The 24969-nt window shown below is 57.5% G+C and overlaps 1 protein-coding gene across 1 annotated transcript in view; it reads right to left on the reverse strand.

The window, feature by feature from the left end:
• Positions 1-3190: 3190 nt before the first annotated feature.
• The window catches only part of Camsap1 (calmodulin regulated spectrin associated protein 1), a 58125-nt gene continuing 36346 nt past the window's right edge, over positions 3191-24969 (reverse strand). Inside the window, exons 7-21 of the mRNA XM_010608976.1 lie at positions 22577-22657; positions 21768-21800; positions 19382-19523; positions 14021-14160; positions 13841-13937; positions 13098-13272; positions 11207-11298; positions 10664-10748; positions 8143-10531; positions 7518-7654; positions 7077-7285; positions 6808-6910; positions 6309-6424; positions 5647-5765; positions 3191-4281 (exon numbers count right to left, since the gene is read on the reverse strand). Coding sequence (XP_010607278.1) covers positions 3979-4281; positions 5647-5765; positions 6309-6424; positions 6808-6910; positions 7077-7285; positions 7518-7654; positions 8143-10531; positions 10664-10748; positions 11207-11298; positions 13098-13272; positions 13841-13937; positions 14021-14160; positions 19382-19523; positions 21768-21800; positions 22577-22657 — 4221 coding nt within the window. The 3' untranslated portion in view covers positions 3191-3978. The remainder of the gene's footprint in view (positions 4282-5646; positions 5766-6308; positions 6425-6807; positions 6911-7076; positions 7286-7517; positions 7655-8142; positions 10532-10663; positions 10749-11206; positions 11299-13097; positions 13273-13840; positions 13938-14020; positions 14161-19381; positions 19524-21767; positions 21801-22576; positions 22658-24969) is intronic.

Consider the following 24969-nt stretch of genomic DNA (forward strand, 5'->3'; position numbering starts at 1 on the left):
AAAAAAAAAAGAGGAAAGAAATGTCTTCTGGAAGTGACTTTTTGAAACAGAGCTCGTTAGAGCTAGGAGTGGTGCTTGTCATGTCTGTCTGTGGGCTAGGGGACACTGGGCAGAAAACAGAACCTGCGGAGGCCGTGGCTGGTAAGTCACCACTGTGCTCGTGCGCTCTGGTCCTCATTTACAGATATTAAAAACAACAATGTTAAGAACTTTACTAAAATAGCTGGTCCTTCGAGATCGTCTCAAGAGGCTGCCACCTATTAAAAAGTAGAAGCAGTGGTTTCTTTTTGTGAGAACTCACACAAAGTGTTGTTTGGAGGATCAACACCCCGCCGATGTGCATGACCACGGCTACGGCCCCTTAGGTCTGCGCTCTCACCCTGCTGCACACGTGGGGTACGAGGCGAACAAATGAGACATTTTACAGCATCCAGCCTTTTGTACATTTGCACAGTTTTGTATCAAAATTCCGACAAAAGATTGTCTCCTGAGAATTTGAGCATTTTAGCCCCTGGGTCAGCAGTGAAAGGCTCCTCTTTTCAGGACACTTCCTACTCTGGTTACGGTGTGCAGTGTCACCTAGACTGTGGTGTGTGACGCACAGGCTGAGCCCTTGCTGAAAATATCGTGTCGAGATGACTGGAAGAGCCCAACGCACGTTAAATGTAGAGGCAGTAAGACAGCACTTCGGGATTCTCTCTTTGCTACAGTTTCTGTGGAACAGAACAGTGTCTTCAGGAATGGACAGGTGAATTGCCCCCTGTGCAGCACGGCACCGTCTGGAGGGACGTCAGTGCCTTTGTACCGGGACACTCTGAGCATCTTTTCTCTGTGTCTTGTGGCTTTCGCTGACGGTGTGACGGGAAAATGCCCAAAGGCTGAGGTGGCGGCCGGTGTAGGGCAGAGCATCACACTCGGCACACCGCACAGTGACGAAACACGGAGAAGCCTTCCTCCGTATCGCGGCCTGGATCTCACCGTCTCGGACGTCACCTAGGCCTGCACTTGGGTGCTGGGTGAAGGCAGAGGAAAGCTCCAGTGGAAAAGATGCTCAGGTTCCAACCACTGCGGCGCACGCACTTTTATTCCTCAGTGCTATGTGACAGCAGACAGGCTTGAAAAGCCGAGGTCCAGAGCAGGAGAAGCGCTTGATGTATTTAAAAAAGTAGTAGAATAACGCTTTGTAAATAGCTTTTATAAATGGACAGGAAATATACCATCTGTGAGAAGAAAAAGCACTAAGACATATGCATTGTATTTCAAACACATTTCTTTAAAAGCGGTCACAGCATGGCACATCTGTGCTCCCACCACGGAAGGGAACCTACCTAGATTTCCAGGAGCTATGAACCCAGGAGAAAAAGAACCACCCAACCAAAGCAACCCAATTAGAAACGTCCTCCAAGGGCAGGAAGCAGGGCGATGCTCTGCTCTTCCTTTCCACACTTGACCCACAGGACACGATCCCTTCTGCCAAGAAGCAAGCCAGTCCCGTCTCCTACGGACCCGATCCACCCTGGGCACTGTGGCTGGCACCAGTGTGGCGGGTGCGGCTGTGCTGGGGACTGCTCTGCTGCTGGCGTGGCCCAGTGCCTGTCTTCAGCACAGGAGTGTGGCCTCCACCCTGCTGCGTCCCACTCCAGAGGGAGATGCTGCTGACACCCCAGCCCCCCTCAGCTCGGCCAACTCCACTGCCTCTCCCAAGGAAAGTGGGGGCCGGAACTTGCCTTCCTGGGTCACTGCCCTGCAGAGTGGGCAGTGACGGAGACACTGAGCCTGGGGTTTTATCTGGGCAGCTCCTGCCCTTGGAGTCCCCACCGACGCCCACAGCCCAGCCAGAGAGGGACACGGGAGCATGCGCCGCCCGGCTGACATCCCTACGCTGTCACACAGGGACAGGCCTCGGGGAGATGCTTTAAGAAGCCCAGTCTTGCACCTCACAGGTCAAATCCATTTCAAAAAGAAATCAGGATAAATCCATAACAGGTCACCCAAAGTAATTATTTAACAGAAAATTTTATTTCAATAAATACTTTTTCTTCCAAATAACAATTACAACTTTCGGGATAAAATCGTAATCTAGAAGTGACTAGTGTGTTACTCCACTTTGCAGCACTGCCTGAGTGAGGAACACAGCCTAGGCTGTAGAGTCTGACCAGAGACTGCGCTGCAGTCCCAGAGAAGCGGGAGGGGAGGTCAAAGGACACACCAGCCAGCAGCCTGCGACCCCGTGAGCAGGGGGCCGAGTGGGAAGATCCCACGCCTGAGGCTAGCCTGGGCAACTCAGCAAAGCCCTGCCTCGAAATCAGAATCCTCCAGAAGGGCTGGAGTGTGGCTCTGCAGTAGGGCACTTGCTTGGCACACACCAGGCCGAGGCACAACCCCAGGACCTAAAAACACGGGGGACACAGCCCTCGGCCACAAGGGAAGCAGCCCGGACACTGCCCAGCTCCAACTCAGGTGGGCCGGCCGGTGCCTGCTATGTCACGCTTGGCAAGTCCTGCCGGGACCCAGCTCGGACGCTGTGTGGTGCAGCCACGAGCACTGGTGCTTGGGACCTGGCTCCACACAGCCCTCACACTCCCACCGCCAGGCACCCACCCGGGACGGGTGCCTCCTGCGTGACCGTGGTAACGTCCAGAGAAGAAATGAAGCACACGTGTGGGAAGGAGAGGCGACAGACGTTCACGGACTTTAATGCTCAGCACTCGGACGCGTTCAGGGCGGAGCGGACGCCAGCTCAGGATCCGGATCGCAACAGACCACCACAATGCCGCCCAGCAGCTCCCCCTGCTGGCCGTGTACCTACCGCCTCTCTGTACCTAGCATCGCCGTGTGACAGTCACTTGGGGCTCGACTCCACTATTGTCTTCTGCAGTCCAGGACACATTCAAGTAACACTCCCACAACGTCATGTGCAAACGAATGTGTGAAAAGGACTCGCCGCCACGTGGCACGGGGCACGAGCCCTGGCGGGGCAGGCACACCCGTGGGACCAGCGTGGAAGAAGCAGCAGGAGTAATCGCCCCTACATCGGCACCCAGACCAGTCCCCAGCCGCACGGCCCCAGCACACGGCTGCTCCCAGGAGCGGGGGCGCGCACAGAGCCCACGGCTCCTGTACCTGTTATTCAAGCGAATGGACCGCCGGGGGCCCAAGGCGCCGGCCAGCACCAGCTGCCAGTCACCCGTGGGACCAGCGTGGAAGAAGCAGCAGGAGTAATCGCCCCTACATCGGCACCCAGACCAGTCCCCAGCCGCACGGCCCCAGCACACGGCTGCTCCCAGGAGCGGGGGCGCGCACAGAGCCCACGGCTCCTGTACCTGTTATTCAAGCGAATGGACCGCCGGGGGCCCAAGGCGCCGGCCAGCACCAGCTGCCAGTGCCACTCAGCGTCCTCAAGCGCGGGCAGAGCATCTCCTCCACGTCTGTAAACGCTATTTTAGCGGAAGACAGACTTTGCCCATTTCAGTGCTTTTAGTGAACTGGTGTTTTCAGTAAACTTTTTCTGAGCAGCAAGGAACAAAGATTTTTTTCAGAAATCTTAGAAGTGGATATAAACATTGGCAGTAGACACAATCAATAAATATCATACAAGTCCGCAAATGAAAAAGATTTCCCACACGAACTCCTTTTATGAAGACATTCAAATGCCCGACCCAAGGGTGCCTCCACCCCAGCCCCAGGCAGCCGCTCCTCAGGCAGTGTGCAAAGGGAGCAGGAGGCTAGGGCGCAGAGCGAGGGATCTGGATCCAGTCCTGGAGACCTTCCAGGGAGGGAGGGACAGGCGCAGCTGGGCCCCTTGGGACACCCTCAGCTGAGGCCCGGAGCTTGGTGGGCACCACGGCGTCCACACCTTCTCCGGCTTCACTTGTCAGAGGCTCTGAAAAGGTCTGTGACCCCTCGCGCTTCGTACCCACGAGGAGGAAACAATAAATACGGATCCCGCCGGCGCCATCGCGGACTCGCTGTGCCCGGTCACTTACGAGTCTGGGTCTTCTTTGGCACTGCGGGCCGCTTGGGCTGCCACAGGTGGTTGTGAATGGTGAGCGCGTCCACACTGACCGACATGGTCTTGGCCGGGATCAGGTTAAACTGCTTGCGGTCCGAGCTGTACTTATAGAGCTTGTCGATCATCTTCTTGGTGATGCTCTTGGGCCCCGTGCCGGTGAGTTTGTAGATCTCCTCAGTGTCGGGGTAGTAGCAGTACAGAGCCCGGAACTGGCAGCCAGCGTCACGGAACAGGATGATGTAGTGGTTGGCGTCACACTTCTCCAGCTCCTGGGTGGGGAGACGAGAAGCACTGAGTGTCACTGCGCCTCCTGGGGCCAAGGTCCCCACGGGCACTACACCAAGGCAGGGAGCAGCCGGGGAGCTCCTTTTCGCCAATCACAGCTTCCTGTTCCGGGTGACAGCTCTGCCTTCTAGGGGGCAAGGATGCTGCCGGGGCCGTACCACACAGAAGTCTGGGTGTCTGTATTGCCAGCCACCGGGGACAGAAAGGGTGTGCTCACGAGGCAGGCCAAGGACGGGGACGTGGGGCCGGGAGGACATGAGTGCCCAGCCACTACTGAGAACTGTGACCATCCCCACGTGACCCAAACACTACAGGGACAACACAGAGCCAGGAAAAACCTTCACCACGGCATCCATAGCAGTACTGTCTATAATACGCCCAGAGCAGAAACAACCCACACACACCAGCCCACGAAGGGGACCCACAGTCTGCCCGGCCAGACGCCCCACGATACTCAGGAACCTCAGAGTCCTGCTCCGTGACAGATGCGGCCAAAGGCCATGTGTCCCGGGGCTCGAGCACACCAGGGATGGGGACGGAGATGATGCCCACGTGACTCCGCTCGGACACGCTCGCCCAGGGGCTTGCGCCTGAGGGGTGACCCTGTGCGGGGGAACTGTCCCTTCACAGTCCTCACGGTCACTGTCTATCCCTAACCTTTGGGAACCCACACCTACTTAGTTAAGGAAATGTGACAAGAGCCGGCCGTACCCACTGGCCCTGCATGGGCTGTGCTGTCCACACCCTGCAGGCAGGCACAGCAGTGACAGGACCCCCACAGCCACGACAGAGCTCCAGGAAGCCGTCATCCGTGTCCTGATCCCTCCCTCCCCAAGGCCCTCAGCAGCTAGGCAGGGTTGGCACACTGCCACTGACTGCTGAGGAAGGGGCCCTTTTTGTCCATCGTCCCAACTTCACCCCGGCCAGGCCTCGGAGCAGAGGCAACAGGCATCACAGTGAAGTCGACCGCAGCACACTGCACCAGGTGACACTGGGATGCCTGCGCACGCCAGCCCCTCCTCCGGAAGCTGCCGCCTCACAGCTCGGCCTTTCGGGACTGGCGGGAGCCCTCCTCAGCCCCTCAGCCCTGCACCTGCCCCATGCTGCCTGCCCGACACTTTCCCAGTCTAACCCAGCTCCCAGGATGCAGGCCTGCCCACCACTGTTGCCCCTCCAGGGTCCCCACCCTCACAGTCTTCTCCCCTGGCCCCATCCCCAGTGTGGCAACCTCTTGAGCTCCCACCTGCCCAGGTCCTACCCTTCCGAGCCCATCTCAGCCTGAACCCACAGGGCTCTGTGCACTCCCTCCCCGGCCCGGCCCGGCAGCGGCTGTGGCGCGGGATACTTGCCTCCAGGACCGAGTGCTTGTGGGGCTCGTTCACCTTCCCTGCCAGGCAGCAATGGGACACGGCGTTGTGGATGATTGGCTTGTTGGACTTGCTGCTGGGCTCCTTAAAGAGCTTGGGACCTGACAACAAGGTGTGCAGGTTGGCATTTGAAAGCAGGGACACACACGAGAAAGAAAGTGACAACACCTCAGGATCAAGAAACAGGTGCACCATCGTGGGCACACGCGCTCCTCGATGGGCTACTGCAAAGCTACTCCAGAAAACTTCCTGGAAGTAATAAAAGACTACAGTACCTAATGACTTTACTTTCTAATTTCAGCTTCGTCTCTATAAAATGACAAACTCAGGAAATGACTTTTGTTATTTCTGGTGGTACTGGGGATCGAACCCAAGCTGTCACCACCAAGCTGCATCTCCAGTCCTCTGTGGATTAAGGCAGGTTCTCACTAAGCTGCGCAGGCTGGCCTTGAATGTGTGACCCTCCCAAATAGCCTACTAAACCCAACATAAAAAAATAATTGGGAAAAAGCCTAAGGCTCTTTCCCAGTACCAATAAATAAACACATGAAATGTTCAAAGCCTCATATTCCAAGTGCCCAGGAGGTGCGGCTACCCGGCCCAGCCCCAGCCTCCAGGACAGCCGGCAAGCGGTGTGCCCTCACCTGTGTACTCGGCCACCGAGGCCAGGGAGGACGCGGCCGACGCAGTCTCCCAGTCGCGGTCAGTGCTCCGGCTGGGGTTGCGGCTCAGGATGGGCAGGGCTTCCAAGGACTCCACCCTGCAGCACCAGAGAACAAAGGGTGAGGGTGGCACAGTGGGAGTCACATTTGTCCCACCATGCTGCCCAAAGCGGGCCACCTATGGAGGGCACCCCTGTGTGGGGCCCGCTGGTGCCCATCCTGGTGCGGCACAGCTCGGCACGCACTGTACAGGCACACACGACGGACCGCGTCCAGCAAGCATTTCCAGCCCCGGGTGACAAGGGGTTTGCCGTCAGTGTCCTCTGCCTGCAATGCTGCCAGAGAGGGCCGCGGTGACGCTGGTGCAGGAAGGTGGACGACAAAGGGCAACCCCGGTGCTGCAGCCCTGCGGGGGATGGGACCAGGCATGGGCGGCCGCCACCACACCTGCAGGGACGGCCTGGCAGAAGCAGCTCCTTACCGCTGAGAGGGCGTGCCCCCCGAGGGGATGCTCTCGGGCTCTGTCGTCGCTGCAGAGGCCAAGGACAGGCTGGAGCCTGAGTGCGTCTGGCTCAAGTTGTCGGCTGCAGAGACGAGGACCGGGCCCTTAGCGGCCTGTCCGGCCCGAGCCATGGGAGGGCCCGCACCCTCCCCGTCCATCCATCCATCCATCCCATCCGTCCAAGCAATCTCCCCCCAGGAGAAGCAGGCACGCGCAAGGCACGCGCAAGGCACCACGCAGGCACTTACGGGTGGAGGAGCACTTGGTGCCCGAGTCGCTGCACGATTCCTCACGATGCACAGATTTGGGCCTTGGCTTTCTGGGCTTCGACTTGGGTTTGCCGAGCCCCTGCTCCTCCAGGATCTGCTGCTGCTTCCTCCTCAGATACTCCTGCTTGATGAGCTCTCGCCGTGCCTTCTCCTCCTCCTTACGGACTCGATCTTCCTCGGCTTTACGTCTGCGAGAGGGCGAGTCAGTGGGACTCACAGGAGGAGCGAACCCTCAGACCTGCCTCCTGCGGCCCTGGTGCTTCCCCAGGTCCCCCCGCGGGCTCCCGGGTGGGACCAGCAGCGTTCAGGCCTCAGCCGTGGAGACACTCCCCGCACCGCACCCCAGCAACCCCGGCGGCAACCGGGGTGGGGACAAAGCACAGACAGCCTGCAGGGCCACTGTCCAGGCAACAAGGTTACCGGGCCTCATCGCGCTTGAGCTCCACTTCCGCCTCCAGCTGCTGCTTCCGCACACGCGCCTCCTCAGCCTTGCGCTGCTGCTTCAGCAGGAAGGCAGCCCGCTTCTTAGCAAGCTCGTCTTCGGCTTTCTGCTCGTCCTGCAAGTGGCACAGGTGTCGGCTTGTAGACGGTGATGACAGGACAGCAAAGTCCTGGAGCGCGCCAGCCAGACTCTGGCGTGCACTCAGGGAGCTCCAATGCACAGTTTAAACACGAACCACACGCTAACCCCGGCAAGCGCGGCGACACTCCACAGGGGCAGACGTGAGGCCGCACGGCCAAGGGCGGCGGGAAGACACGGACGTGCCTGTGTGTCTGCACCCAGGCCCATGCCGTGGTCTTCATGTTTCTAAATGGCTGGAGAGCTGTCAGAGGGAAAAGCTCTGCCGCGTGCGGACACGCCACGGAGTCAGGCCTGGGCCCACGGGCAGGATCCTGGGCCACCTCACCACAGTGGACAGGCGGCAATGACCCTGCTTCCTCCCAGCCTCTTCAGTCCACACTGCATTGAAGTCCCCTGGAGGCCCGGCAGTCACGGGAGGCGACACCACCCCCGGGCCTGGTTCGTGACCCGCTCACCACATACCTTGAAGAAGAAGCCAACCCCGGGCTTCTGGTCACCATCGCCGATGAGCTCCGGAGCGCTGTCCTGGCCTACCACCTCGCCATCCTCATCGGGGGCCTTCAGGTGGGCCAGGTCCACCTCGATGAGGCTGGCCTTGCTCCTCAGCGTCTCCTCCCCCGGGATAATCTCCTTCGTGGGGAGGGGCTCTTTGCTGGAGGAGCTCAGCCCTGCCTCTTTCACGCTGGCACCTAGAACTTCTCTGAGACCCATCTGTTCCGCGATGACGTTGGGGTCTTTGGGCGAGGGCAGAACACAGGTCCGCTGGTTGCTCTCATCGTGGAGCCGGTAACTGTCGAAGAGGCCCTTCTCAGGAGGGTGGCCGCCGGGGACCGCAGCTCCATCCACAGTGGGGTCAGAGGGCGTGCGAGGGGGGTGCCCTGGGGGGAAGGGCCGTAGGTGCGAGAGGCCCTCAGAGCCGGGCGTTGGGGTTTTGCTCCTGGAGGAGCCCTGCTGCCTGTCTCTGGGGACCTTGAGCTCCGCTGGTCTTCCGGAGCGGGAGTTCCGGCCCTGGCCCAGCCGGGGCGGCTTGCGCTGAGCAGCCATTCCGGGTGGCGAGAGCGGCTCCACAAAATGGACAGCAGCCTTCACGTTTTGGTCCTGGGAGTTGCTCTTCGAGCCTGGAGTCGGGACGCTCGGGGACTTCATGAGCAGCTGCTCCTGCTGCTGCGAGATCTTCAGGATGGCCTGCTGCAGCGTGCTGATGGTCTCGTTCAGTTTCTCGATGGACAGCTCACATTCGGTCATGTCCACAGCCTCGCCCACCCCGTCCTCCAGGAGCGCGGCCGAGAGCACCTTGCTCCTGTCCACGTCATGCAGCACGACCACGTCTCGGGGTCTGTGAGTCTGGAGGAGAGCCAGGCTCTCGCCATCCGCATCCCGAGACCCGCTGAGGCCCTCGGTTCGGGGCACGCTGCTGTCCAGGTGCTCCCCATTGTGTGGAGAGTCCTTTGCGAAGTGCTCGGGCCGCAGCGGCTGTGGGGCGCCGTCCACCTTGCCCTTCTTCACCACGTGCAGGAAGGCGGCCTTGCCCAGCTTCAGGCGCTGCCGTGCGGACAGCACTTCCATCTTCTTCTTCTGGGCCTCGATGGCCCTGCGCTTCTCCTCCAGCTGCATGTGCAGCTGCACCAGCTCGGAGGCCAGGAGGCTGGCGGGGTCCTTGCTGTGCCTGCCCGGGCTCTGCTCCCTCTTCTGCCTCCATGTGGTCAGGGGCGCAGGGCAGCTCTCGGAAGCATCCGGCGTGGTCTTCTGGGAGCTGCTAGTGCTCGACTTGGTCTCGTAGCTGTTGAGCCGCTGGAGCTTCCGCTCTGCGAAGCTGGTCATCTTCACACTCCCACTCGCCAGGGACACGCTGCTGAGCTGGGAGGTGGTGCTCAGGCACGGGCTCGAGCGGCCACTGGCGCCATCCTTGTCCTCGTGCTCCCGCACCTTCATGTCCTCCTGCAGCTTGGCCGACTCCTCTTCCCCAGCGTAGGCGGTGATGACCACAGGGTGGTCCCCACCAAGGAAGTCCTGCTCTGCATCCTCTATGTCAACCACATCGGAGTCAGAATCCTGCCTCAGGAGCGTCCAGGGCTCTGAGTCTTGCGAGCCAGGACTCTTGGAGCTGATGCACAACCTCCCCTCCGAGTCCTCATCAGCTCTGCCCACGTGAAGGAAGAAGCCGTCTGCAGGCTGGCCCTGGGGTGATGGCTGGAAGCCGCCAATGGCCAGAGGTGCCCCCAGCACTTCTCCCTCGCCTTCCGCTGAGCACAGGCTAACCTCGGCAGGGTCGACACCCACCGGGATGGGCGTGAAAGTCCTGTTCAGGTCCCGCCCTCCATGACTTCCAGCTACTTTCTTCCTTGCCAGCAGCTGGGGGCCCTCGCTGCAGCGCTTGACTGTGGAGCTCCTCGGCCGCCCTTCGCCACACTCATCCTCCTTGGTAATAATCTGCTTCTCCTTTGCTGGCCTCAGCACTGCCGGCATCAGGGGCTCTAGGAAGAAACTGTCGGGTTTACTCTCCGTGAGGTCCAGCTGCTTTTGGGGAGACCTGGCCCTGGCCAGCAGGCCTGCCACACGGGGTGATGCCCTGGCAACCTCCAAGTCCCCACGGTGGGCAGTCGCGTCCGTCCTGATGATGGTCATGAGCTCTTCCTCCTCGTCCTCAATACTGACGTTGCCCAGGAGGCTTCTCCCGTTAGCCTTCCCGGCCGTGGGGTGCGGCTGGTTCTGAGGCGTGAGGTGGACAACGTTGGAAGCCAGGCTGTCTTTGCTGATGGAGCGGGCCAAGCTGACGCTGTCGCCGGAGCCAGGGTCCACTTCGCAGCTCGTGGCATGATGGAGTGTGAAGGGTGTTGGCTGGGACACGGGCCTGAAATTCAAGCGGAAACTATGGATTATAGAACCACGTGCAAGAGACTGCCCCGCAGCACCTGCCAGACGGGGTTCTACTCATGGGAGTCCAGTGAAAACCTCCACAGGACATCACTGTGGAGGGACTAACCTGTTTTTTTTTTCCGGCCATGCTACAGCTGCACCTCGCGGCTGACCTTCGACACGCGTTAGAGAGTTAGATCGATGCCGCTGATCTGCAAAGTGAGGAGATAATGTTCAGAGTTTTAAGTAACCAATTCTGTATCCCTGGAAACGCTTTCAGCACAACAAATTCCTTCCCAGGAAATGACAGGAACGCAGTACACCAGAACTACTCAAGGAAAGCAGACAGTCTAACAAACCCTACTCGTTAACGTGTGATAGTAATGACCAGCCCAATGAAGGAAGTTAAGTGAGCCAGAATTTTAAGTGAACTTCCAATACAGAGGTTCTTGCTTTGCTCCCTGCTGCAATTCTGGGTCTGTGTAGGATTTATTAGGTGTGGACGGGATTTTCACAGCAAGGCTCAATTCCAAGTACAGGAGTGCAAACGGGGGTTTACCATCCCACTCTTAACTAGAGTCACTACATCAGGACGGCGAGAGGCCTCGCTTCACTATGCAGGGTAGAAGGACAGCAGGGGAAGCAGGAGAGGGATGTGCTCTGCTCTCACCGGGCGCCTCCTCAGCCTGCGCTGCTTTCTGCTGTTTCTGCCTCAGTGGCAACAAAGGATGTGCTGGGCTAAACGCGGAAGTTCCTTTCCCACTAAATGGAGAAAGAATTTGAGAGAAAAATCACTGTTTATAAACTTTAATTTCAAAAGCAAATGCAATGGAAACAACAGAGATCACCGTGAATGCATTCTAAATTGGAGCAACTTAACAGGTTTTCTGGGAAATACATCTATAAAAATGAACCAAGAGGCTGCCAAGAGCTTCCAACTTGAGACAAAAACCCAGGCGCTGCAAACAGGGGACATCCTGACTTCTGGTCAGTGTGCAACACAGCCAGTTCCCAATTTCAGCAGCAAAACGCAACCACAGAGGTTGCATTTGAGATAAACAGAAGTAAAAATAAGAAAAGGGACTGGAACTCCCAATGGGAACCACAGGGCACAGAATTAAACATGATGCCTGTGCTGTGGGCACACTGGCACCAGCTCCCCCAGCTGCAAGGAACAAGTCACAAAGGTGTGGGCAGGGTGGAGGGGCCACGGGACACCAGCACATTGGGCCGCAGCTGCCAGGCTTAGGCCTAAAAAGGCCAATGCAGAGAGAAGGTGTCCAGGGTCAGAAGAGAGTGAGCAAAGAAGGGATAGAGAGGGACGATACACAGGCCCAGAGCCATGTGCCGAAGGGCAGGGGGTGCAGGAAGCCTGGCCCGGTGGCCACCAAGACACCACGCGGTTGTCTGCCTGCACAGGAGCAGGGACTGTGGCAGAAGGGCGCTTCTCATGGCACACTGCCAGGTGGATAGCAGGGCAGGGGGCAGTGTGTATGTGCGGGCCTCATGCTGATCTGACCACTGGGGGCAGAGCCGGGAGAAGGGACGCCCACACGGGGCACTGTGGCTGTGCACGCTGTCTTTATGAGCGACTGTCCCCTCTCGGCTCCCGCCTGCGCCCACAGGCTCTGCGCTACAGCTGTCCGCCGCTGTCCTAGGTCCCGCCATACGTCATACCTCTCCCTCGGCAGTGCTGCCAGAACGGCTTCTCAGACCCTAGGACTCCTTCCCCCTTGCTCAGCCCCACAAAGGAAGCCACCCCAAGACACCAAGGGTCCTTACACCAGCTGGCTCAGGAGCCATTCTGTTCACGCACTGCTTAAAACCACCTTTGTACTGCTTTAACCTTAAACCCCAATTCACTCAACCTGAACACTTTCAAAGGTGCGTCCAAGCACTAAATCCCCTGAGCGGGGGCGCCTGGCTCAGCGACAGCACGCATGCCCTGCACTGCCTGTGCGTGAGGTGCCAGCCTGCTTCAGCTGGGATACCACGCCTTCCGCCCCACAGTGCGGCTTCCCCTGACTCCAGGAGGGTGCTGCAACCCTCCGCAAACCCGACCAGGCACCCCGATGCACCTGGCCAAGCCAGCCTTGCCGATGAATGAACACCAGGGGCCAGAAAAGCACTGCGAGCAGGAACCGTCACTGGAGGCAGGGACGGAGAATGACGTGGAACACACACAGACAGTTTACACTGCTCAAGGTGTAAGAGTCTGTTCATTCTACTAGGCTATACTGCAGAGCAATTTAAGCTATTATTTTAATTTTTCTACTCTTTACATCATTTTTAAACAATGAACTTCACTGTGAAAAAGAGAATAAAGAAACATGTTTTCTGTAAACAGTGCTGGGACTGGGTGCAAGTCCTCCGAGGAGTTCTACTCCAGGGGGAGAGGAGGCTGGTGTTGGTCCTGGGCTCTGGGGAGGACCGAGGGGCAGGAGGACAGGCTGCCAGAGCACCCACGATGTGCATGTCACCCACAGAACACGAGCACTCCAGCCAAAACCTTAAGCTACTACAAAAAGGAAACCAAGACTGAGCATGAAAGACAGACTCACAGATACTCCGCTTCCTCGGGGTGGAGGTGGTACCTGTGCCCGCCCTCGGCCGGCAGTGGGGTGGGAGGCAGATCAGCTGGGCTCAGTGCTGCGGGGCTGCCCAGGAAGCTGCGCTTGGTGGCGTTGGAGATAGGCACAGGAGGCCGGGTGCTCTTCTGCTGTAACACTGTTTTAGCTGCAGAAGTGGCGATTGTACAGAAATATTCAGACTAGTTACAATGCTGGCATGGAACACAAAATCTACTTTTTTCTTTTTGTGAGACAGGGTCGTGCTACGCAGTTCAGGCTGGCTTTGAACTCACAGCGACCCTCCTACATCCATCACCTGAGTGCTAAGATTACAGCTGTGCCTCACCACACCTGGCCAAACCTGCATCTTTTATAAGCACAAAAATAACTCAACTTTGACCTGAAACCAAACTTCTCCAGAAAATTGGTATCTATCGAATCTAACAAATGTACTGTGTAATGTCAGACAGGACCTTCTGAGACAGGGTCTTGCTGTGTAATTCAGGCTGACCCTGAACTCATGGCAGTCCTCCCAAGTGCTGGGATTTCAGGCACGCGCTGTGACGCCTGGCAAATGTTATAATTATACCAAAATCTAAACACACAACACGGACTAGAGAACAGTGAACAGAAAGGTCTGCTCCACCCACAGGGCCCCAGCACCACACAGCCCTGCCCTGGGCTTAGTGGCTGCTCCAAACCCTCGGGATACCCTCGGCGCGTCAGACACTCACCATCTTTCAATTCCTGAACATCCCGGGGCTGAACAAAATCGGGTTTGACATTCTCAAACCACCAGAAGAGCTCGGCAATGAAAACCATAACGTTCGGCTAAGAGAGAAAGAAAAGCAAGACAAGGACATAAGCACACACTCGAGTCGCATGTGACCCAAGCATCGTGGAGAAGGCCTCACCTTGAGCACCAAGGGCGCATACAGCATGTCCTCCAGCGTGAGGTAGAAGCACTTGTTCAGATGCTCATTGGCGAACTCTCTCAGGAGCCGGATGTTGTACAGGCTGTCGGCCATGGACGGCACCTCCTTCAGGCATATATCTGACAGACAGAGGACAGACTTAACACCCCAGATGCCGCTTCAGAAGCAAGCGCGTGGGCACACAGCCTCGTTTAGGGCCACGCTGTGCAGAGGATGTCAGTACACAAAGGACAGATGTCATTTAAAAATACGCAGTGTTTCACAAGTAGCATCAAATGCAGAAGGAATGTGCTCAAGAAGAAAGGAGTCACTTCCAGGATTCGAATTCTGTGATTCACAATGAAACACCCCAGTAAATCACTAATTTGAGACCACGCATCTGAAGTCCTTGGTTCACCCCAGATCCCTACTGCTTGTAGCTGCTAAGCAAGTTCCCTCAGCAGCCAGCCCCTGTACAAGGTCCTGTCTGTGTGTGCCAACGGTGCGCCTGGGAAACAAAGTGCCAAGGGGACCAGCGATCCCAAGTTGAGCGACTGCACAGCATGCGCCTCCTCGTGAGAGTGTGGGGACACCTGCCATCCCCTCCAGGGCAGGGCAATTTAGGACCAGGCTGCCATGGAGAAGAGCTGCACAGGCCCACTACAGGGGCCTTCCAAGGAGGCATGTTCATCGGCAGGGGTTCAGAAGTGCGCACAAGTTAGATCTTCTACTCAGTCCTGGTTACTGCTCCTTTTTAGTCCAAGGACAGGGTGCTTCCACCTCACTCACACCAGGTGTGACCAGCCAGACCTCCCTGTCTGTCCCTAGGGATTCCGTGACCCCCAACATGTCGGTCCCCTGCACAGCACCCCTTCTCTGGGCTCTGCATGCAGCCCACACTCCACATGACCCTGCTGGGCCACAGCCACACAGCCTCACCCAAGGCAGTCCACCAAGATTGGGCAACGGAGCAAGGACCCACATTCCTCCTCCTCACACTTTACCTGGCCACAGCCCAAGACACTTTAAGCAAAAACTAGTGGAAGAGCTGGATTATAACCCATGGAATAAACCAGGCTGCAGGGGCTACCCGGTCCACACCTCAGAGCAGAGAAGAGCACTTTCCTCACAGTACAGAGGAGCAGCTGAGGCCGACGCCAAAGAGAGGTGGATGACAAATCTGAGGACAGAGGGGCGTGTGGCCCAAAGCCTCTCCAGTGCACTGACACATGCTGAAGCCAATGTCCCCGTCCAGCAGGAGCCCAGCACAGGCCACCTGACTAATGACCAGGCACACCGCCACCACCGGTGTGAGCTCCACACGCCGAGGTCAAGACAGTAGTGGCGATTCCGCTGGAAGCTGATAGCACAAGGATGGGCAGCCGGAAAGGGTGGGGACTGTGCCGAGGCCGCCAGGGGCCCCTGATTTCCCCTCCAACCCAGAGCACGGGGCAGTGTGGCGGAGTCAATGTGGCCCTGGGGTTCTCACCCAGCTTTTGCACTTGTCCACTTCTGTGAAAACAATCCGGACTGACAACACATTTATGGAGTAGCCTGAAAATTACACTTTTTAGGATACAGACTCAGCATCTGAGAATGTTAAGCCTCGGCCCAAGCACAACAGAAACATTTGCCTTTACCTTCCAATTTTAAGCCTGTTTTTACATCTTGCCTCACTTCCCGACGTCTTTACAGTCATCCCGTGCTACACACAGGACATAGATAGTGTTCAGGGGAGCTGGCGGGGTCCGCAGCACCGCAGCCCCAGCACCCACCTCCCCTACTCCCTGGGGACAAGGTGTGGCGGGTGACACACGACGAGGCCAAGAACTGCACCTGCTGGGACGATGCGGAGAACGTGGTCCGCGTCTGCTCCCAGCCTGCAGTAGCAGAGCCCACCGCAGGACTCCCCTCAGGCCCATGTCAGGGAGTAGCCCTACAGGAGCGGGCCGCCCAGCTGCCGCTCCCTGGACAGCCTGAGTCCTGTGAGGGGCTCTTCTCACTCCCGAGCCCACCTATTCTGTGGTTACCGGGTCTCTGCGCTTCCTGTCTCGCCGGCCCTGTGGAAGCGGTCCCTGCCGGCCCATGTTCCAGTGTGGCTGGCACACAAATACTCTTGCTGGTCTTGTTACCCACTAGATCTGTAGTTTGTCTTCTTATCACTATTTTCTTTATTGCTGACTTTCTTTTGATTTTTCCAGAAAACCTTCTATTTTATTAATCCTTTAAGAGAAGCTTTTAGTTTCACATACTGTCTTTAAAACTTCTAATTTATTATTTTGCAATTGAATTTATCAAAAACTAAGATTTTCTTATTAACAAAAATATTAATGCCTTTAAAATGCCACCAGCATTTTTATTAAAGAGCTTAAAAAAAGGTCACTGTCTATCTGCGCCCTCCATTCCTCTGCCAAGGCCCACATCCCCTTGCTGAACACTGCCCTGTGCCCTCCTGCAGTGACCCGGCACTCGTGTGGCTGGGCCCAGAGGAGGCTCCTGGGACTATTTCCACACCCGAGCCACAGTCTCTGCCCACAGACCTCGGATGCCGGCAGCCATGCAGCCGCCTGCCTGCCCCTCCTGAGATCCGGGCCTCTGACCTCCCTGGATGGGAGTGCACTGCATCCTGCCGAAGTCTCCCCGGCTGTCCTAGCATCACCACTCCTGTCCTGGCTCCTGTCTTCCCATGCGGTCACCAAGGCCTCCTCTTCCCCCTTCAGCAGCCACACTGGCCACTGCTGGGTCCTTAAGAGGTGGCCACCTGCATCCCTGGGGCACCTTCTATTCTCCTTGGCCGACGCTTCAGAGAGCTTCATGCCTATTTTCTCTGTTCTTCCTTCCTACACTCCTCTCCGCTTTTCCTACCTCTCCTCCTTGTCCCGGGTCCTAGGAGGTTTCTTCAACGCTGCTTCATGCAGCTCTTCAGTGAATTCTGCCACTGTGGTCGCCGAGTAAGCCTCACCTGGAGCCCCTCAGAGTCTGACTCCGGATGTCCTGTGGTCCACTCCTGGGTGTCACTGCTCACTGATTCACTTCTCCTGCGCTGCCTGTGACCCAGTACTCATTCAGGTCAGGGTCTCAGCCATCCATGCTCAAGTAAGAGGAGGCCTTAGGAGCCCCAGAGGTTGCGGGCCTTCTGCCTGAGGCCAGTTGCTGCAGGGGAGCACACTGCCTCTCTGCACCAGGACGAACTGGCCTCCTGGAGCCAAGCGGGAGATGGAGGCTTCTCGGGGCAAGGAGCAGCTTATACAAAGCTCCTCTTCAGTGCGCCCTCATTCCTGCCCGTCCCTGTGCCTGGGGTCTGAGCCTGCAGCCTGCCAGGCTCACTTTCTCCCAAGAGGAGGCCCCCAGCTCCTCTCTCATGGTCCTCAGCCTGACTCAGGGCATCCCAGGCACCACCAGCCCCTCTGCCCTCCTCCTGTACCTACTGGTCAGCAGGCCTGCTGCTCCAAGGCTGGATACAGCCAAATTTCACCCAAGAAGGAATGTGCAACTCGGCTCCTCACTCCATCTTCTAGAGTAACTTTGGACCCTCGCACAGGTAGGCGACACTGTCACTGTCCTTTCCCATGGGGCTGGACTGCTTCACTGTTCCCTTGCTGGTGCACTGCAGCAAAACTGGTCTAGCACATGAACCCTGAGACACAGCTCCCCCACACCTCTCGGGCTGTGTCCTGCTCTACTGACAACCGTCTGTCGCTGTCAGTCTGTCCCAGACTGAGTCTAGATGATCGAGATTTGCAGGGGAGTGAGGACAGAAATGCCTGCCCCACAGAGTATGCAGCAGCAGTTCCACAGTGACCTCAGGGACTCAGGAAGCACTCAGTGGTCCCTCCGGTCCACAGCTTTAAGGGTTTCCAGGAGCGTGACAGAAACCATACAGGTTCCTCGCTCCTCACGCTCCGCACTGGGAGCTGTGCCCATGTTTCGGCATCTGGCAGTTTCTTCTGTGGCCATGACCATCCACACCTGTTGGTCCTGTCCATGTGAACTCTGAATCTTGAAACAAACATGTCCACAGTGGCAGGCACGCCAAACACAGCCTACTCCCCGTGCCCAAGTCTTCCACGGCCTTACTAAGTCTCAGCTGACCACCAGTTTCCCCTAAGACAGTCATGCAGCTCCAGCAGCCTCACTCTGAAGCCGTCATTTGCACACATCCACTTTGCCACCTCCCCTCCCCGGCTGCAGTGGGCTTCCACGTGGCTGTGCTACCCTGTGAGCTGCTGGTCTTGCTGTCCACGATGACTTGATCCCAGGCATGGAAGGCTCACAGGTGGATACGACGGGGAGGATGGGATCTGTGCACCAGGAGGCAGGCCTGAGGGAGCCCTGCCCGAGGCAGGGAGGCAAAAGGGTGCAGACAGGAGAGGCGCTGCTGCAGCCACAACCTGGGGATACTACCATCCGACGTCTTCCTGCTGGCCTCTGTCCCCCTTCCTGTCCTGCATCCCTTTAAGACTCCTCTTCTGCTGGGTCTGGGTGTGGCCTGCGGGCTCCATCAGAATGCCAGCAGGGCCATGAGCATCCCAATCCCAGAGCACTTTTTTGTGTGTGCGCAGTACCGGGCATCAAACTTAGAACCTTGGGCTTGCAAGGCAGGCATCACTGAGCCACATCCCCAGCCCACCCAGAGCACTTTTGACATGGACCTTTCCTCTAGGACCGCTCGGCCTCCCTCCACTTCACACTGATCCCAAAGAGGTGGGCATCTGAGGAGCACCCCCATGCATTCCCAGCTCTTTCTCCATAAAGCCCAGCCCCAGCCCGACACCCACAGCCTCACACAGCCCCCAGGCCCAATGGGCCCAGGGCACCCACAGCCTCTCCCACAGGCTCCCCTCTAAGGCCTCTCCTAGTAGCTGAGGCTCCCCCATCTTCCCAGTGCAGCTCTGTGGGTGCACGGGCATCCTGTGCAGAGCATCGCTTGTCGTCCAGGGGAGTGTGGCCAGCCGGGACAACACAGTGAGGCCGCCTCTCAAGACAGGAGTGCATCTGTGTCCGAGACTACCTTGTGTGCGAGAACATGAGCACCGTCCAGCACTCTCATCCCTGGGGACTGAGTCTGAGATGCAGGTCCACACCACATGCCCACTTGAGGGTAGGATGCTTGGCAAGACGCCGTCCTAGCTGCAGACCACACTGACTGACACCAAGGGCACAGGCGTGCAGAGCACTCCACGGCACCCGAAGCACCGCATCCTTCAAACCTAAGGAAGGGTGCACACGAGCCCACCCATGCCGAGGCCTGGGAGCCACGCCAGGCCATGTCTCCGCGAACAGGATCAGGGCCCAACGTGTGCATAACCCCACGGCGGCGCCTGTGCCCTGCCGGGCGGTGCAGGAGGCGTCTCCACTCACCGTCCAGTCTCATCTGCTCGGGGCAGTAATAGTGCACCACCGCCAGGAGGGCAGCACCATCGCTGCCGCCTCGCATCAAGTCCTCCAACAACGGGAAGCAGGGCGACTGCCTAGCGGAAAGGTGCTCTCGCCGATAGCGGACCTGCGGTTGATAAAAGGAAAATGGTCTCTGCATGTGCACCCCCGCAACGTGTGCTACAGCCACGCTGCAGTACACCGCGGGCACCGCCCAGGACCCGCAGAGGAAGCCTGCGACTGCCTGGCATGCTCACACTGCCTGGCTGGCACCAAGATCCGGAGGCCTGGGCCACATTGGGTGGCAGCTGTCCTCTGCGAGCGCCACCAGAGCCAGCTGGACACAGCTGACACGGGGGCAGGCGCCGGGAAGGAGGCGGGACACCTCTACGCTACTACCAGAGCCAACACTGAAGACAGGCGAGAAACAAGTCAAACGGTGAGCATCCTGACACGGCAGCTACTCTCCCCGCACCTCCAGGGCAGCCTCGGCCACCAAGGAGGACGCAACACAGCATGGTGCAGCCTGAGAAATCTCAGAGTAAGGTGAGGCCCATTCCTCACAACACAGACAGCCATCCAGGAGCTTGCGATGCGCCTGGATGCCGCCTCCCGAGAGGTGCTCAGGACCCCCGGACGCACTGGCCTGGCTGAGGCTTTTTAGTGTCTCCACCCAGAGAGGACACTTCGGACCCTTGGCTCTGTTCCCATGGCTGATGAGCGGGTACAGGAGTTTCGCTGCCAGGACGACTCAGGGCAGTTCCGGGCCTCAGCCGTTAACACATGGCTCTCCTGCCAGCCACAGTCCCGCACAGGGAGATGTGCCACACAGGCCGCCCTGTGGTGTAAGAACGCTGGGTTTCTGGTTCCGCAGCACTGATTCCAAGGACTGTCTCTCCACAGCCCAGAATCTCCAGCTGACGTCCAGAGGCAACAATGTGTAAAATAATCACATTTAGCATAAGACATGTCTTTATAAATTAAGCAGCAAGGCTTGTTTTGTGTGTGCTGTTCCAAAACTCTCTTTAACTTGTTTCTCGGAGCCCAGGGCACATGCTACCACAGGTCACCCGCCTCGTACTGGACCACACGTGCAAGGTCCACGGGTTCCAGCATGCAGTGCACTGCGGCATGCGCCAGGCCAGGCTTCCACAGACAGCAGACACGCGGTGAGCAGAGTCATGCATGAAGCAGATGGATGGTGAGGGTCGATCAGGCAGGACACCGAGCTGCAGCTCAGGACAGCACACTGTCATTCTGACCCTCGGCTGTGGGGTGTCAGGGTAAGACCTCCAACCTGTCAACCTTTATCAGATTCATCCTCACTGGCTATTTCCTGAACATTATGGCAGGACAGTCACACGTCCTCTGACAAAGGGACACTGATCTTGGTCACATTTCTGGTGTCATTAAATCACACTCCCTACAGGACAGCTGCAACTGTGAGCCCTGCCTCAATCATGTCTGGACTCAAGAGGCCAGAGAGCCGGGGGTCCCCACGAGACAGCTCTCCTGCTAATGCATGCGGAGAAGCAACGGGGCAGAAAGGCAAGTCTGGAGCAGAGGGGCCCTGTGTGTCCACGGCTATCCCCAAGAAGGGGTCCAGGGGGTGATGGAGGCCAAGTCATGAGCCACCAAACAGGCATCAGAGGGACACATACAAGGCCATCTGCATAAGGACTCATGTCCACAAGTTCACGCGGAAAGGCACCAGTCGGCACCAAGCATTTGCTGTGGGCTCCGTCCAGAATGGGCCACCAGGTGGTGCAAAGCTAGAACCGCATGACCAGATCACTGTCTTCAGGCTAAGTCCAGAATCCCTGTGCCTGTGCTGGCCTGCTGACCACACTGAGCCCTTGCCTGGGAGCCAGCACATGCTAGGGAGAAGGCACAGGAGGGGGGCATGAGGCCTGGGACACGAGGGAGAGCCCTCTCCGAAGTCCACCCGCATCCTCCCTAGGGAACCACCTTCCCGACTGGACGCCGGGGGATGGACAGCATGGTAAACACCCCCAGTGGGCAGGTGACATCAGAAAGGACCAAGCGCCAGGAGTGGCTCGGGCTACTACGTCATCGTCAGTCTTTCCAGGACCTCGTCCCATCCCTATGCTGTGCTGGTCACATAAAGGAGTCACTAGGAACAAACAAATGCACAGGTCTAGGGGAACTGAAAGCCCCCAGGGCCACATCACAACCCTGCCCAGCCCGGCCAGTCCACTGATACTGTCCTAGGGAAGGTGTAGCGCCAGTCCCAGGTGGACACTTGAACAACAACAACAACAAAACAGTCCTAGATGCGAGCAGTTTCAATGGCAGCGCATGACGGCGACAGGATGGCTCTGCAGACGGCAGCTGGTGGCAGGTCACTTACGGGCACTAACTTCCAATACCACTTGGAGGGAGACTGCTCGGGAAGCAGGGAGGAAGGTGGAGAGGAGCGTCAGCCGCAGGTCCACGGGGACGTCGTGAGACACTCTTGCAGCCGAGGTGGGGATAACCTCGCGCGAGCAAAGGCTTCTGGGTGCCCGTGACCTCCCCACGCCACGGCACCAGGAGTCCCTCCTCAGCTCTGTCCTTTGCTACTGCAAAGGACCTGGCTAGGGCAGGCCAGGTGAGCACTTCCCACCCACGCGCGCATCGCCTAGGGTTAGGGCAAGGCCTACGATGCACACAAGGGAGGCCCTGGGCTGCGGTCTGACTTGGGCCCACTGGCTGCCAGAAGCTGTCCAGGGCAGCACGGAGGGAGAGGAACTACAGGGCTGGGCGAGGCAGGGGCTACGGGCGTGTCCTGCACACATGTGCTTGGCCAAAGAGAAAACAACAAGAGAGACAGACCGATGTCCAGAACGTGCTGTACACCCACGACACACACACTTCCCGCCAGTCCCCATGGGGGGGCTTCTCAGACGCCCACCGGCCACACTGCACGCCAGGGCATCAGAGGCACCAGACAGACCCCACACACTCACTGCGGGAAGCCTGCTTCCAGGGACCCGGGCTCCCCCGCGCTAGAGCGGCCGAGCCCTCCCAGCACACCCTTCCCCTCCCACAGTTCAACACCCAGACACCTCTTCCAGGGAGGGGGTGGTAGGCTACGGCCCCAGAGCCCTGGGGCTGGCTTTGAGAACCAGCACCAGTAACCGCTGAGGACCTTCCAGAAAAATGAAATCAGCCCTTTACCTTTTGATGAGCCGGGCTTTCCAGCAGCTGCTGCTTTAACTTCACTTCCCTTTCTGTGATCTCTCTCATTTTAAGATTCACCTAAGGGAGAAGACAAACACATTAAGAAAGCAGTCACTCTCCCACACTAGTCCCTCCCGGCTGGAGACAGAGGGCTGGGGTCTGCCTGCCTGGAGCCCAGCACTGAGAGAGCACACAGCCCGCCGCCAGGCACCAGCCAAGGCTCCTCCCTCAGCATAGCAGCCACCAAGGCGTGGCAGTGGCACTCGCCAGCGGCCTGTGTGTGCATGTGACACACGCTCACCAACACCACCAGCAAATGTAAGGAGCCCAGTGGGCACAGGGAACAACTCCCCGACACATCAGACAGCACCAACTGGAATCCCACACACATGGAGGCCCCTGAAGAGCTAGAACCCTAAACAATGCCTCCCACAATCGCTAATGCACCATGGTAAAGCCACATGGGAAGACACGGGCGGGCCATGGTCAGAGCCACGATGGGAGGAAGAGGTGAAGTCCCGAATGCCTGTCATTATAGAACAGGCCAGAGTCACTCATGCAAACTGTACCACGAGAGCAAGCACATGCCTGTGACCTAGCACTCAGAGGCTGAGACAGGAGGACCGCAAGCCCTTCCCACCTGGGCAACTTACAAGATCCCTGTCTCAAAATAATACAGGCAAAGAGGGCTGGGAAGGCCCTCAATGTGAAGAGGCCCTGTGTTCAACCCCAAATACTAAAAAAAGAAAAACACTTGAACTTAGTTCTTTTCTTTTTACAGTACTGGGGATTGAACTCAGAACTTTGCACTTTAGAGGCAGGCGGGAGCATCACTAAGCTAAATCCCCAGCCCCTGTACTTTGTTTTTAAAACTAAAAAACAGATAAAGGAAAAGTCAATACAGATAAATTTAAAAATCAATGAATTAAGGTCCAGGTGTTTATCTTAGTGGTTTCGGCTCTTGCCTCCCAAGTACAAAGACCTGAATTCCGTCCCCCTCACCCGGTACAAAAAAGAAAAAAATCAATGAATTAGAAAACATGAAAAAGACAAATCCACAACCAAGTTTTTTAAGTATGATTAAAATCAAACCTAGAAGCTGGGCTGGGTGCACACGCCTATAATCTCAGCCCTCAGGAGGCTAAGGCAGGAGGACTGTGTATCTAAGGCCAGCCTGGACTACACAGTGAGACTCTGTCTAAAACACAAAAACAAAGCCAAAAAGTAAAAAAACAAAACAAAACAAAACTACAACATTATGCAGTCCAATTTTTTTGAAGGAAAGTAAAACCACTAAAAGGGCTGGGGATTTAGCTCAGTGTTGCTGCCACCTGCTTTCCAAGTGCAAGGTCCCGAGTTTGATCCCGGTACCAAAAAAAACCCACAGGGGAAAAAAAAAGTACCACAGAAAAGTATATCCTATTTAAAATAGAAATTCATTTCAGTTTTTTGATGGACAAACCATTTTAAAAGCCAATGTAACTGTATATTACTGAAATAATTGAAAAGGAGACTAAACATGGCAAATTAAACATTTGCTACTATCTCTGACCTCTGTCAAACCACTTCAACAAAAAAAAAAACATAACAGCTGGAAATCCACAGGAAAAAAGAGCAACAATGGCAAGATGGAAAAGCTGGCTGCTGAGGCGCAGAAGACGGGCCCACCTCCCACAGCCGAGCAGGGGGAGTGGGGCTGGAGCCAGGAGCCAGAGCCGACCCTGGAACCAAGTGCAGAACAGTGGGCAGAACTGTCAGCCCGCCCCTGCCCTGCCCTGCCCTGCCCTGCCCGGGAATGGCCGGCAGTGGTCAGCAGACCGAGGGTCCCCCTTGGACAGATGATGCCGGCCAGGGCCCCAGAGCCAGTAGAGAACCCTCACGCATGCGGGCAGAGCCAGAAGAGCCAAAGCTCACAAGTTCATGATGGCAGGAAGAACCATAAGAGGGGTTCAGGGAGCAGCAGGCAGATGAAGGTGACACAGACAGAACCACGGGGGCCCCAGCCAGCCTGCCAAGTGGGGCCTGGGGACCCTGGGGACCTGAGACACTGCCCAGAATGACGAGGGCTCAGTTCTGATCTCTCCCTGGCCGCAGCTGCACAGACTGCCTGTCAGAGCCAAGGTGGTGCAGCTGCCCCTGGACCCAGTGCACCACAGAGGCCCTCAGCAATGACACACAGGCCACCAAGGTCCTCTGGGAGGCAGGAAGAGCACAGCCCTTCAGCACAGTCTCACACCCTGCAGAGCCACAGGAGCACAGCACCAGGCCGGCTCCTGCGCGGAGCGTGGAAAGGTGACCACAGGGGTGCCCACAGGGCCTCTGAGCTCAAACCGAGTGAGTGTAGCGCTGGATGGAATGGAGTGCGGGGCACTAACAGCTTGTTGTATTTT

Source organism: Fukomys damarensis, unplaced genomic scaffold (genome assembly GCF_012274545.1).
Source record: "Fukomys damarensis isolate Sample0158 unplaced genomic scaffold, DMR_v1.0_HiC HiC_scaffold_36, whole genome shotgun sequence".
NCBI classification, from domain to species: Eukaryota; Metazoa; Chordata; class Mammalia; order Rodentia; family Bathyergidae; genus Fukomys; species Fukomys damarensis.